This window comes from Numida meleagris, chromosome 2, assembly GCF_002078875.1.
Source record: "Numida meleagris isolate 19003 breed g44 Domestic line chromosome 2, NumMel1.0, whole genome shotgun sequence".
Lineage (NCBI taxonomy): Eukaryota > Metazoa > Chordata > Aves > Galliformes > Numididae > Numida > Numida meleagris.
Genome location: NC_034410.1, coordinates 128,161,689 through 128,176,537, shown reverse-complemented (window position 1 = coordinate 128,176,537; position 14,849 = coordinate 128,161,689). Strand labels below are relative to the sequence as shown.

Here is a 14,849-nt window from a genome sequence, read left to right as displayed (position 1 = left end):
TTCAAAGCTCAATTGGATAAGGACCTCAGAAAACTCCTGTAATTCAACATTCTTTGAGCAAGAAGTTGGATGAGATGACCTCCAGATGATTTGGAGATCATCTCAAACATTCAATGATAGCTCATCCTCACTCATTAAAAAAAAATCCAGCTATATTAGACTTTTTCAATAGCTTTTACCTACATACAATGCACTTGTATATATTTAAACATTCTGCTTTGTCATCAAAATGAATTTCTTTCCCTATTTTATCTCTGTTCCAAAAATAATGACTAGTGTAATTTATCCAATGTCCTGACTATTTTTATGCTGTTCTAATATGTTCCACTCTATCCAAATTGAAAGTGATAATTATATACAGAAAATTTAACTGTTAAATATTCTAATAGTCTCCTGCAAATGCACAGATGATCTGCCCCTCTTCATACTGTGAATTATGTTCTAATCTACTTTTTCTACTCAGTTTTTGCCTAAAATACAAGGATTTTTAAAACATTTAAGAGAAGAAAAACGATAAAGAAGAAAAGTAAATTCATTCATGAAGAAAAGTACATTAATATGACAACAAATAAACCAGTAATAGAAAAGTGTTAGAAATAACAAATTTAAAAGACAGAAAAAAAACTCCCATAGTAACACTGATATATATATATATATATAAAATACTCCTATAAATATATAGACAGTTTAAGAGCTTTAAGACAGTTTTTCTAGTTACTACTCTTAGGCCAGTAGGTTCTAATGTTAGAAACTATTGGCTCATATATATTGATCTGGTCTCAGTGTTCTATTCCAACACAGTCTCATTTTGCCAAATCTTAATTTGTGTTCAAGAATTTCCAAAACCCAAATTTAATGACAGAAAAGATAAAATAAATGCTAAATACATCGTAAGAATGTATGCAAGGAGAACACAACAACTCAACTCATGTTTCCTAAAAACTCATTATAGGATATATATTTCTCAAAAATTTGCAGCACAGAATCATAGAATGTCTTGGGTTGGAAGGGATGTCAAGGATCAGCAAGTTCCAACCCCCCTGCCACACGCAGGGTTGCCAGCCAGTAGATCAAGTACTAGATCAGATTGCCCAGGCCCCCATCCAACCTGGCCTTGAACACCTCCAGGGACAGCCACAGCCTCTCTGGGCAGCCTGTGTCAGCAGCTCACCACTCTCTCAGTAAAAAACTTCCCCCTCACATCTAATCTAAATCTCCCTTCCTTTAATTTAAAACCATTCCCCCTTGTCCAATCACTATCTACCCATGTACAACATCAATTTCCCTCATATTTATAAACTCCCTTTAAATGTTGGAAGGCCACACTGGAAGGTCTCCCCGCAGCTTTCTCTTTTCCAGGCTGAACAAGCACAGTTGCATAACGAAAAGTCTCAAACTTCAAAGTAAGTTTTCCAATGCAAAGCAGTAATTCTGGAAACTGGTCTGACAGCAGATAAGACTCTAAATCTGCTTATTCACACTGTGATGTATGAATCAAAACAGATTCACAAGACTTGGTTCAAACAAAATCTACGTATGTGGTGAGACTTTCAGAATGAAGTTTCTTTTCAGAATCAAGCTATGAAATACAACCAAACGTGAAATAAAGGCAAGAAGTTACCCTTCACTAGATAGTTAGGACTAACTCCAGCTTCTCAGCCACTTACCCCATGTTGACAGAAAACACTGAGCGCACACCAGTACAATGTAAGTAATGACAAGACTGATCATATAAGAGACCGTCCAATCATTCATTTTGACAGCAAAAGTAATTAAGAAATGATTCAATCTAGTTCTCAAAGAACAGATGCTAAAAAAGTACCAAACCGGTCAAACTTTGAAGATATTTATTCTGTTCCATGGAGAGAATGCAAGTACATTTTAAAAGCAGTTTTGTCAGAGAAGGCCTTACCTCCATGAATATCCAGACACAGAAATATGAGAAAATGACTGGAATTCCATCCAATATTCAGGAGAAATGCAGAATAAATCATTAAAAAGAATCATTAGAAGGTGAATCTGGCATTTGACTGGGTATGCCAAAGCCACAATTCCAGAAAGTATTTTTTCTCTTTAAGTGCAAAACTATTAGTTTGCCTACAATTATTGATTCTTTATTGTGTCAGCTTCATAATAATCTCTAAAGTTTTTGAAAGCTTTGAAACAATAAAGAGTTCAAACATGCCTATCCCAGGTGATCATCTGCTCTGTAATACAATTCAAAACAGCTACCAAGAGAAAATAATCTAAAATAATAAAATGAATAACAGAACTAGTTTCTGTAGTTACCACTTGAAAGAACTTATAATATCCACAACGTTTCTATTAGAATCACTTTTCTTTTTTTGTCTGAAAAAAAATCAAGAAAGCCTGTGGTGTCTATAGAAATGAGGAATCTGGGTGTCAGTTGTGCATCAGTTTGCAAGAGAAGTGACTGACACATCAGAAGGCTGTGCTGCCATTCAGCAAGATCCAGACAGGTTGGAGAGTTGGGTGGGGAGGAATGCGATGAGGTTCAACAAGGGTAAATGTAGAGTTCCGTGGAGGAATAACTGCATGCATTAGTACAGGTTTATGGGCTGACCTTTGGGAAAGGAGCTCTGTGGAGAAGGACTTGAGTGCCTTTTTGGACAACAGTGATCATGAGGCAGGAGTGTGTTGCTGTGGCCAAGAAGGCTAATGGTATCCCAGGGGTGCATTAAAACTGGAATGGCCAGCAGGTTGAGGGAGGTAATCCCCCCCCCACACACACTCTGCACTGGTGAGGCCACATCTGGAGTACTGTGTCCAGTTCCGGGCTCCTCTGTTCAAGAAAGACAAGGAACTACCGGAGTGAGTCCAGCAGAGGGCCACAAAGATGATGCAGGGCCTGGAGCATCTCTCTTTTGAGGAAAAGATGAGAGAGCTGGAGCTGTTCAGTCTGGAGAAGAGAAGACTGAGAGGAGATCTTATCAACACTTTCACATATATGAGTGGCAGAGGTTGAGAGGATGGGACGAAGAGCTTTTGATGGTGCCCAGCAACAGGACAAAGGCAAGTGGGAACAAACTGGAACAGAGAAGTTCCGTACAAACATGTGAAAAAAATTACTGTGAGGGTGACAGAGCACTGGAACAGGCTGCCCAGAGAGGCTGTGGAGTCTCCTTCTCTGGAGATACTCAAAACCCACCTGGACACTTTCCTTTGCAACCTACTGCAGGAAACCTGCAGCAGGGGTCTGGGCTGGATGATCTTCAGAGGTACGTTCCAACACTTACAGTTCTGTGAAGGTCTCATAGCTCAAAATGACTGCCGTGCAAACTTCTAATCTCAGTGCAGCGATCAAAAGAACTCAGTTTTTCTGTTTTACTATCTAGGTACAGGCAATGCCCGTAGCCCAGCCAGAGCCAGGAGCGGGGCACAAAGGAAGATGTGAACCAGGTCATGTTTCCACCAACAGAACTGTGTCCCACCACCTCAGGTAAGGGGAGCAGGATAGTGCTCAACAGGTTCATGGCGATGAGGCAGAACCAAGGCCAGCCAGGAAGCCACGCCTACAGCTGCAGGTCAGCAAGGGGCACAGAGAGGCAGTGGTATGGAGGCTGAGTGCTAGAGCTGTAAAGCAGCTCCCACGCAAGAGAGTGCCCCTTGGAGCCCCTGAGGGCTCCTTCTCATGCAGCTTTCCCAGGCAGCTGATCCCAGATTTCACTATGGTATTAACATTGTTGTTTTCATATACCATGATCAGATTTGAGGTGTGCTGGAGGTTTCTAGTGTAGTTATAATATGCATGTAACATGTCTTTTCTAGAGAAATGCAGAATCAAATCATATTTCCAAAAAACCAGCTTATTTGTATGTGACAGGAAATCATTGCAATTATTCCAAATCCTAGTGACTTAGAAATCCTGATAGTGGCATACTAATTCTTTGTTGCCTGCCAATTGTCAACAGAATGAAATAAATTTCATTTTGTGACTGCATATGGATGGTCCACACAGTACATCCTGCAGTTAGAAATGCACTCACTCATCAAAGGAGAGAAAAGAACTTGATGGTTTTCTGAAAAAATCAAACACAGCCTCAGAGAAGTAATCAAAATGCAAATCTTTCACAGGACCCGAGGGAGCTGAAGAATTTTCCTATTTATACTTCATGTATTTCAAACACATTTGCTGGTTCCTATCAAACAGCTGAAAATCTCTTGATGTTCAGAGACAAAGAGAGAAATGTTTCAGCAGCTGTAACAGATAGTAGGTTGCCCGGCATCCTAAAAGAAGGTATTCACCATGTTTCAAATTCAGTTTTCAAACAAGTACTGTTTTCTTCCTCTAGAAATTAAATGTTAGTTTACTGAACTGGCATTTTGAGCTCTTGAAATGTATATTCACCACACACACTTTTATCTATCTGAAAGCAGTATAAGTCCAACATTTTAGCATTAAAATTTTTCAGCTGGATAAATCTCATTCTGCTGTCTACTGTCTCATTCAGCATGCATTTCTCTGTAAATAAAGTGCATCTTGTGTATCAGTAGAACCTATATCACTATGAATTGTTGTTATGCGATTTATTATTTCAGATACAATTTGAATCAATGTGAAATTGTTCAAAATCGTAAGAGATGCCATTTAAAGCTCCCTTACCTTCATGAAATTTAACTTCCCTACCCTGGCCAAATACTCACTAAGGTAGTAAGCAAGAGCACAGAAGCAACAGTACCATCATAATCATTACTCTCTGTTTGATCTAGAAAGAATTTGCATATAATGACAATTTTTGTACAACATGGACTTAATTTTAATGCCTTTATTTTAGGCACTGTAACTAAATCAAAAAAGGAATAAATCACCCAACCATTCTAAGACCCCTAACGTATATCTTTGTGCAATCCATATCCTCCTTCACAGATTTATATGCAGGTATATCTGTAAAACAGATTGGAGTCCTGATGTACTGTTCACACATTCTTATCTTCACCTTGTTATCTGTATTTAAAAATACCATTACTCTTCTTACCAAGAACTTTTTTTTGTACTTTAATACGAGCCAAAAATTACATTAAGAATAAAATTCTTTGTACTTCATGTTTTGAAAACTTACAAAAAGTCATCACCATCCCCAAAGAAAGTACTTTTTAAATTCAGACAAATTCAAATAGAGGTAATCAACGATAGGATGTATGTAACAAAAAAATACAAACATGGGTGAGCAAAAAAACAGTGTAACAATTTCTCGAATTCATATTCTTACGTTATTCCTATATGTATTCATAGAGGAAGATTTTAAAAGATTAAGCAAGAGAACAAAGGTTTGTTTGTACAATGAAAGATCAGAAAGAAAAAAAGGCAAAGGTGAAAGAACAGTTCAGTCTAAGAACAAACTAGCAAAAGGAACAGTCACAAGGGCAAAATGCTTGCAGGAAACACAAAGATTCTTTAAGAAGTATCTTACACAATGTCCAAAGAAGACATATAAAATCTGTCAAAAAAATCTATATTCAAAAGAACAAAGAAAATCAGAAACAACTAAAACAGGAAGCTATTACAAATCATCCATCAAGAAAGTGAAGTTGTATCCAGTAAGGAAAATGGAAAAGAATGAATTCTTGCAAACTACAGTAAGGCAGTTCCAAAACTAATTTTGTGAAATAATGTGTACAGGCATAAAAGACATCAGCAATATGAGGGTGCCATAGTGTCAGTCTAAATTAAATGTTTTGTTTTCATGTTCATTGTGATTACAGAGAGACTTACTCTAGAATCTTACTTTATGTAAAATGAACCAAACTGATATTTCAGAAAAATAAGCTACAAAGTGAATCAACAAAACAAAATAGTAATTATTTTTCAAAAAAATCAGATTACATGTTCAGCATAAAACATGTAACTATTGACTGAAACATATAGTCTTCATTGACAATACAAATAATAAGTGGAAAGTACAAGACCAGTTTATTTAGGAATTTGATGGTATGATCAACTAATAGACATGTGAGCCTGACATCCCCACTGCACAAGTCTGTGGAAACCAAAATACAGAATAAAATTAGCAAGTATTTGAATAGATTATTGTAAAATGTAGAAAAGTTTTTTTTAAAAAAAAGCTTTAGTAACGGGAAGTCACGTCTATTACATTTACTAGAATTCCTTCTAGAAGTCACTGAGAAAGTGAGTAAATGGAATTTGTTGATATAGCCGTGTTGAACTTCCAGGCTTTTGAAGAATTTCACCTACCATGAAACAGAAGTAAATTAATCCAAGAGAAAACTTAACTGGTTTAAGAAAAAATAAATTAACAGGAATGGTCAATGCTTTTTAAGGGAGAGCTACCTCCAGTGAAGACCCACAAAGAATCTGTCTAGAGATGATCTGTCCAGAATGTTCATAAATGATCAAGAACAGAAAGAATGAGAGCCAGAAAAGTTTATTTATTACACTAAATTACCATCCATGAAGTAGAAAAATGTCATCTGAGAGGAACTGCAGAACAGACTCATAATGCTGAATGTGGAAACAGGCTTACAGAAAGACAGAACTAAATTAGACTGTAAGCAATGGAACAAATGACTTAAGAGGGTGCAAAAGAATTGTACTGGAGACCTGTCAAAAGAAGTTAGACAAATATCCACCAAGATTATCTGATTCTTCCTGAGGAAGGTCTCTTGCAACTCAAGCAATTTTATGATTCTAAACGATGTCTCAAACATCTCATTAGGAAATGATGCATTCCTCCTAACATTCTTTTTCTTTAACTCTTAGTATAATGATGCAAAAAACTGTCCTGATTGCCTTTTATAATCCAATGGAATTAGTACAGGAATTACTGTCTTTCTGATTAATAGTTACACAATTCAGTTGTAAAAGCAAGAATATGTAAGCTTACTCAAGATATGAATTTCAATATGAATTTTATCTGACCTTAACAAAATCTGATCATACAAAGGCAGTTTGAGAGATTCACTCATAATCTCAGTTTCTTTAATCATCAGCAAATAGCAGATTATTTTCTACCCTGTCAATCGAAACTTGAGCCCATTATTTAAGCCTCCTTGGACAAAAAAAATGCATAGCATCATCGCCTGCCTTCCAACAGTAATTATAGATTGCAATGAATCTATTACAGAATAAAAAATGATTTGTGGAAAAATGATATTGACAAATGATTATGGTAATAAATAAATAAATGACTGTGTTGATTTAAAAAAAGATGCGTTTCCACAAAAAACTAGCATGAGTTTTGAGTAGCCAAGAATATTCTACAAATACTTGTCCGAATCTGAGAGAGACATGTATGAGATGTGAACACTATCGAAAGCACTGAATAAACTAATTTCAGAACAGAAGTTTTCTGTGATTACCTCAGTTCTGCTGAATGTGTCACTCCATGACCAAACTTCTTAAAATTTCAGTTTGCTCTTTTACCTGTTCTTATATAATAAACACTTGTAATGCTAGCTGTAAATCTGTACTGTTAGTGCATTGAATTTTTTGTATGAAGGCTGCTCTGAAAACAATACCTCCTATTTTATTGTGTTGCTCCACAACGTCAGAGGCAGATGTTGGTGGTATGGCAGTAGAGGTTGTACCTTCCTACCAATATCCCATTACGTTACGCTGCCATGTGACAGATGGCAGCAGAGGGGCAGTTTGACAACATGGCATCTGACATGGAAGCGTGGATGAAATAAAAGTGCGGAATTGAATTGCTCCATGATGAAAAAATGGCATCCGTTGACATTCATCAACGCTTACTGAATGTTTGTGGAGAACAAACAGCAGTTGTGAGCAGAGTGAGGTGGTAGGTGGTGGTGCATTTCAGCAGTTGTGACAGAGATGTGAAAGACCAGCCACATTCCGGACGGCCATTGCAGATATTTACGAGCATGGCATGCAAGCATTTGTTCATTGCTGGTGACAATACAAAGCTAATGATGGTGACCAAGCTGAAAAATTATGTTTTGTAGCTGAGAATTTGCTCTATCAAACTGTGTTATTGTACTCTTTGTATCTGCTGTCATTTCCATGGAAATAAATAGGAGGCACTGCTTCCAGAACAATCTACATAGATATCGTTTCCTCCTTAGAGGAAATCTGTTTCAGTAGTAAGCATGCTTAAGCAAGTAATAAAAGATACTGAGGTTTGAATTTTGTTGCTAAATTTTCATAACTCCATACCTTATTTGACCGTAAAGATACTCTTCCTCCACAGCGCGCACAGAATTTAGTTTGGCAATATGAACAGTTATGGCCACAGCCATCAGCAAATTTTGTTTTGTGGCAGATGCCACAGGTTGGGGCATCACCCTTCTGCTCCTGCTGCTGCTGTGATTCTTCACCCATCTTCTTCACTTGCTCCTTATACATTTCAAACTGCTGATGTAATTTTCTGCAGAAGAAAAGAGATGATTAACAGTTTTTTTTTAATTGTTATTTATGCTTACAAATACTTACAATCACTAAATTGCATTCAACTTCAGAACACAAATCTGAGAGATATACATTTCACTTACGGTGCTTCAGACGTGTAACCTTTAAGAATTACTATCTCTCCAATTGAACTGAACTCAGTGAGGTGACCCAACACTGATAACCTACAGCACACATTCTAGCTGTTACAAAAAGGAGTAACTTTGCTAAAGGATGTGACCAACTCTGAGCTGCAAATACAACACTAGGAAATACGGACTGAGCAATTCAAGAGCCCACATCACTAGATAATAAACTGGTTAGTAGCAGGAAAAAAAAAAATCTCATTTATTCTTCCAAGTATATTTTTACATAATTCCTCCAGACAGGTACAAGTATTGTATTTTGATAAATTATTTATTCAAAAACACTGCACAGATTAATTATTCTAAAATGTTTTATTAATCATTTTTCAAGCACTGACCACAACCCCAAGTCCATAACAAGTTACCACAGTTTAGCAAGTAATTTATTATTCTCCATTTAAGCCATTCATATATTTAAATAAGGATGGTCATCTCAAGTCAAAGGTAGAAGACTACTTTAGGCATAAAAACTAGGGACAGCAGTTTAAAACACACACATACACTAACGCAAAATGCTCACACACGTTCTACTTTCCATTTCCAAAGGACTAGGAGCACATTCATAATCAGCAACTATGTGCGTACTTCAGGCATGCCACTTTATTAATTTTCTGATCACATAATCATCAAATCTCTATATATGATAGTTAAACTGTCTAGCTATGATAAAAGTTATAAAAGTTACAGACTCATTTCAGGTTTTATTATAGCTTTTTTTTCTTGAAGCCTCTATTTCTGAAGGTAAAAGATGTCACAGGAAAATTAATTTTCATTGTAAGAAGTTAATTTTCAGTTCCTATGGTTGCTGAAAAAGACTGGAAAATGTGACATAGTATAAGAGATTCAATCACAAAGAGAAGACAAAAAATCTTAGACTTTAGTTTTATCCCTGTGATTTAAAGGAGTCTGAATCCTAAACTTTAAACTTTTAGTATGGAACTCAACCCACTTAATTTTGCTAATTGAGACTAAGCACTTCATTTAGTTCCCTAGGCAGACACAAATACAACCAAAAAAAAAAAAAAAAAAAGGATTTCCTATGAAATATGAGAAAGGTATACTAAGAAAAAAGAAGTGCAGGAAGGATTTCTTTTTCTTTTGGATTATCTTCTTTCCAGAGATTCTTGAGATGAGATTATCAAAGAATTACCAATATATGAAACCTAACACAGCACAAATTGTAACCTCCTGGAGAAAAGTAAAGCTGAGAGCAGATATCCGTAAAGAGTTCAGATATAAATTAGTGACACAAAATGGCTTCATCAGAAGCATCAGAAGCTCTTACCAAGGCAAACATCAGTACACTCAGTTAGTGAAAAATTACCTCAAGCAATATTATTTACAATGGTTCCCCACATATAAGGCAGGAGATGTCGGTATTTGCTTTATTTTTTTCAGGAAACCTCTCCAAAGATAAAATTTACATTATAGCACAGAGGAGCTACAGGACTGGTCAGGCAGCCCTGCTGTCCATGCGGAATGCAGGAGGCTAGAGGCATGGCACTTCTCCCACGCACCGGCAGGATGCCTCCAGCAACTGCCTTTCCACAAACAAAGCATGTTTACTTCATGCTACTTACACCTCCTCTTTCTAGACTACCAGCTCATCACTTGAGCTCAATTTCGAGTCCACACACTCCCTCAGGGCATAGTCCTCCTCCACTTGCACACTTCTAGAACCTTCTGGCCTGCAGCAGAGGCCTTGAGAGGAGCAATGTGGGGGACGCAGCAGCCCAGGCAGGTTGTGGAGGCAGGGCCCAAGGGTTCCTCTGCCTGCTTGTTGCGGCCAAGAGTTCCAGGCTGACTACTCTTTGTGGAACGAGGCAGGACACGAGTTACTAGTAAAAAAGTGCTGAACAAAGTTTAGAACAAAATTCTGGCACATTTCAACACTTTAGCCTGACAACAGTATATAATGGGTAGCTGGTAGTCTGGCCCATTTCCATCAACAACACATGCAGTTTCCGAGACCTTGCTTGCCTTTTAATTTTGCCAAACGTTGTGTTCTTCATTTAAAGCATATTATCTATGCTGAACCTCAAGTTTATTTTAGATCGCATTTAGTTTTGTGGCTTCCTTGTAATCTACAGCCTTTGTTTTTATGATTATTTTCTTACCAGTCTCACTGATGCATAAAAAGCACTAGGCTTTTGCCAAATCCTAAGCCTCATGTACTGAAATAATTTCACTTTTGTTTCCTCTTGGGCACAAGCATCTACACAAAGGTCACCACAACTTTTGCCTGAAAGTATTAAACTTCGCAAGGTTATACAGAGAAGTTCTCTAAAATGCTCATTCTAGTAGCAAACACCTTGTTGTCTGCCAAAACAGTTTGTTATTACATCAACTTCCTCTGTTTCAAGAAAAATATTACACATTTTGACAGCTGTCAGAAAAAATTAAACACAAAAGACAAAAATCTAGTAAATAATCAGATAGACTACATACTGTACGCATTCTACTGAGAAGATCCACTTGAAACAAGAATACTTGAAACAAAATAAAAAACAACCATTTTAGAAAGTTCATAAAAAACCCTCAGATCTATTTTGTAAATCAATAATTATTTCTTAGCATTTAGTGTGAATAAGGCTTTAAGTCAAACTAACTGATTACATGCAGTAACAATTACATATTTAGTACAGTATTTGAAAAATTTAGTAAAAATTGTATGACATACAGTTTTCAGAAATGATATAGCAAATAAAATCCTAATTTGTTCACCTTGGTTGCATTCACGGAATCACAGAATCATAGGGGTTGGAAAAGACCTGAAGAGATTATCAAGTCCAACCCTCTCCTAGAGCAGGTACCCTACAATGAGTCGCACAGGTAGGCATCCATACGGGAATCGAATATCTCATAGAAGGAGACTCCACAACCTCTCTTGGCAACCTGTTCCAGTGCTCCATCACACTTACCGTAAAGAAGTTGTTCCGCATGTTAGTATGGAACTTCCTATGTTCAAGTTTTAGGCTATTACTCCTAGTCCTATCGCTGTGCACCACGGAGAAGAGCCTGGCCTCGCCCCTTTGCCTCCCACCTCCCTTTAGATACTTAAAAACATGTCTCTGCCTATAATATTGCTGCCTCAGAGGGCTTAGGAGTTCAGCCATCAGGGAACTGGAAGCAAACAGTATCAAGGCAAACTTCAGAGCCTGGGTCTGAAGTTGGGAAACCCAAGCCTACAGTTTTCAGTCCCTGCACTCCAGTGAGGAACTTCTTTTCCACACAGTTTCCAAAAAATGCAAGAATGTGCTTTAATAACTGCTATAAGTTTTAGAGGAGAAGGAGAGGATGGTATGCGTTTCTGCAAAAACCTAGTAATAACAGAAAGCGATGGAAAACTGATGCTTAGTTCTGGTCATTTTCAACTCCCCTAAGAATGAGTTGCCTGAATATCACTCATATCTGCTGGAAGTTACACTGGTGCAGTTCACAAGACCTATTTGACTATCTAACTCTGTACAGTAATACCTTGTGTCTGAGATCGCTGCTTAGAGGACTTTGAAATATCAAAAGAAAGCATTTTTAAGAGCTGTCAAGATCAAGAAATAGTTTCTATTGAAATATTTTATGATTTATTTATTTTTCTGCTGGAAGGGAGCTCTGTCAATTCTGCTTATTCTTGGTTCCCAACAACCTTTCTGGGAATAAGAAATTCAGTATCATCAAGGAGCAAGAATCCATATGCCTCTCGTGAACCATGAGCTACTGCCAAAAGCAAGTTAGAAAAGCAGGTCCAGTCATCTCTGTCTGTTATTATTTTAGAAAAGTTATTTTCTCCTGTCCTCCAGAAATGTCCATAGAACATGCAGCATTTCCCCCCCCCAGAAAAAATCCTTGATACTAACAACTAGTTCCAAAGCCACTGCTGCCTTACAGAAGTTCACTTATATGTTTATGAAACATCCAAAACTAAGTATCCAGGGTATTGAAGCCAGATGCAAGTGCAGCAGCCACTTCTCATTTTCTGGCTACAGTTCTCTCAAAGTTTTTTTTTACTGATTGTAGCCTCTGCCTCATTTCCTATTCCCAGGCATGGAGCACGGATGTGGCTGGAATCCAGGCTTCGCTTTCAGTTCTGCCAAGTCCCTTCATTCAATATTTTTTTCATAAGGGCAGTGGCCATCCGGTAAAAGGGTGTTCTTCCCTGTACTGTATCAAACACTTAATGCTTTCTACTTTTACAATAGTGCTAGCTAACCTGCCAGTAAGTACAGTTCTGATCTGCAGATACTATTCTTATAGGTATAACCCCAGGTGTTAGTGGAGGTAAGGAACAAGTGGCTGAGCATCAGCTCTGCTGAAAAAAAGCTGGAAAATTCAGTGGAAACCAGGTTGAATGTGAGCCAGTGGTATGTATGCTCTCATTAAACTGGGAAAATTAAAATGGGTTCACGTGAGTCAGGAAATGAAGAAAAGTTACTTTTTCCCATGTAACTGGCCTGGTGAGGCTGTACCTGGAGTATCATGTTCAGAGTGGGGCCCAGCAGTTCAGGATGGATGTGGAAACACTGAAGAAGTCCAGGAGACAGCTGCTAAAATGGTCAGGGACAGAGAGCACCTAACCTGCAATATGGTAGTAAAGGAGCTGAGTTCATTCAGTCTGGCAAAAAGGAGGGGACTATGGAGTTATTGAACACCTGCCTAAAACTAGCTAACTAAACTAATAATTACCTGAAACAAAGGGGCAAATTCCTGGTAACAGCAAATCCAAAATGGGACAAGAGTCACTTGGCAGTGCACTGGGAGTTTCAGGCTGGATGTTAAGAGCAGGTTTTTCAGTGGCAGTGCTGTACTAGAATGGGCTGTCTCTCTAAACTTTTTATATACTGCCGTTAAACTAGTTCTTCAAAGTTTGACCGAGGACCTCCAATATATTTTAGCTCCACATAAGGAAAAGGGCAGCTAAGCATCCAGTTTATGCCTTCATACTGATGTGTGGAGGCTATAAAGAAGCCACTTCTAAAAATCTGTCTTCAGAAATGCAAATGATAACTTTTCTTAATCACTTTAACTTTCTCTCAAAATTAACTCTCCACTGTCTCGTTAGAGCTGATCTACAGTGTTAACTGTCCGGTTTCCTTAAATGAACAATAATTGTTTTCCGCTGTCAGTAGGTTTAACTTCAGAGCTATCCATCTAAATTATATGTCCAAGTTTAAGCTTTACCTGAAAAAAATCCTTCTGAAAATTATTAAGAGGATGCAAATTGAAAAACATACAAAACACGTCTGTATGATAAAATACTACTTTACAATCAGCGCTGCTGGGAACTTAGTACAGACCACTCTTAGAAGTTAAAGACGTGGACAAGAGGGAGTCTTCAAGCTGCCCCAGATTAATTATCTCTCATTTCATATTTTATTAGGGCTTTTTGAAATGGACACCAGTTTGAACTGTTCTATGATCTCAGCTTATTTCACCTCCATCACAGTAAATATTCGTCTCATTGCACTCTTTCCATGTAATAATAAATTAATCTTGTATGATTCTAAATATGCTTGCAATTACAGATGAAGTCACATCACTGAATCTCATTTATTTATTAAGAAACAAAAATACAAGCAAATATGAGGAAAAAACAAAAACTCCGTCAATAACTGAGTAGGATATGACTCTGAGAACAAATCAACAGGCTGGCTAGACAAAAAATCTATCTAGAATTGGAAGTATTACCTTACCTTTTTTTTTTTTCTGTTTATAATGCTCAGTATTGAACAAAACCACCACCTTTGTTTATTAGATTTTTTGTTATTTATTTACGTTCATTAGCAGCAGTTAGGCTGCTCTTTTACTGGCAAGGTAGCAGTGAGCAGTAACATTCTAAGTACAACAGTCTTGCACAAGGCTACAAATAAACATGAAGATTAACATATGGCCAATTAGAGGCTCATCCAATTAATCTTATGATGTTTCTGTGTGGTTTTAATGACAGCAAGATAAAGCTAGACAACATGTATATAATACAAAAAAAGACGTAAATAACTCCTGCTTCTACCTATCACTTTCAAGTTTCTTTAAAAAACAGATAATTGCTTCTATCTTTTCTGTAGCAGACAGAATTAGCAGTTCAAGCTAACTGCAAGACTAAATTGGGAAGTGACATCTTTATGATTTTTTTCCAATTGTGAAAATTAACCTTTAATTGCTTTTATCAATGTATTTTCACTATCTGTGATATATAAAAATCTATAAGGTCTTAACTGAGGTTTAAAAAGGCAGAATGGAAGCTCTCTATAAAGGAGCATATTTAAACTACTATGAGTCCATACATCTGTAATGTTCTTTTCTTTTTCTTTCTAAAACAACTA

General features: G+C 37.2%; 1 protein-coding gene across 1 annotated transcript in view; it reads right to left on the bottom strand.

Annotated features, from left to right (window-relative positions):
• The window catches only part of LOC110393513 (regulating synaptic membrane exocytosis protein 2-like), a 285,663-nt gene extending 274,189 nt beyond the window's left edge, over window positions 1-11,474 (bottom strand). Inside the window, exons 1-3 of the mRNA XM_021386412.1 lie at window positions 11,454-11,474; window positions 10,196-10,341; window positions 8,156-8,366 (exon numbers count right to left, since the gene is read on the bottom strand). Coding sequence (XP_021242087.1) covers window positions 8,156-8,366; window positions 10,196-10,341; window positions 11,454-11,474 — 378 coding nt within the window. The remainder of the gene's footprint in view (window positions 1-8,155; window positions 8,367-10,195; window positions 10,342-11,453) is intronic.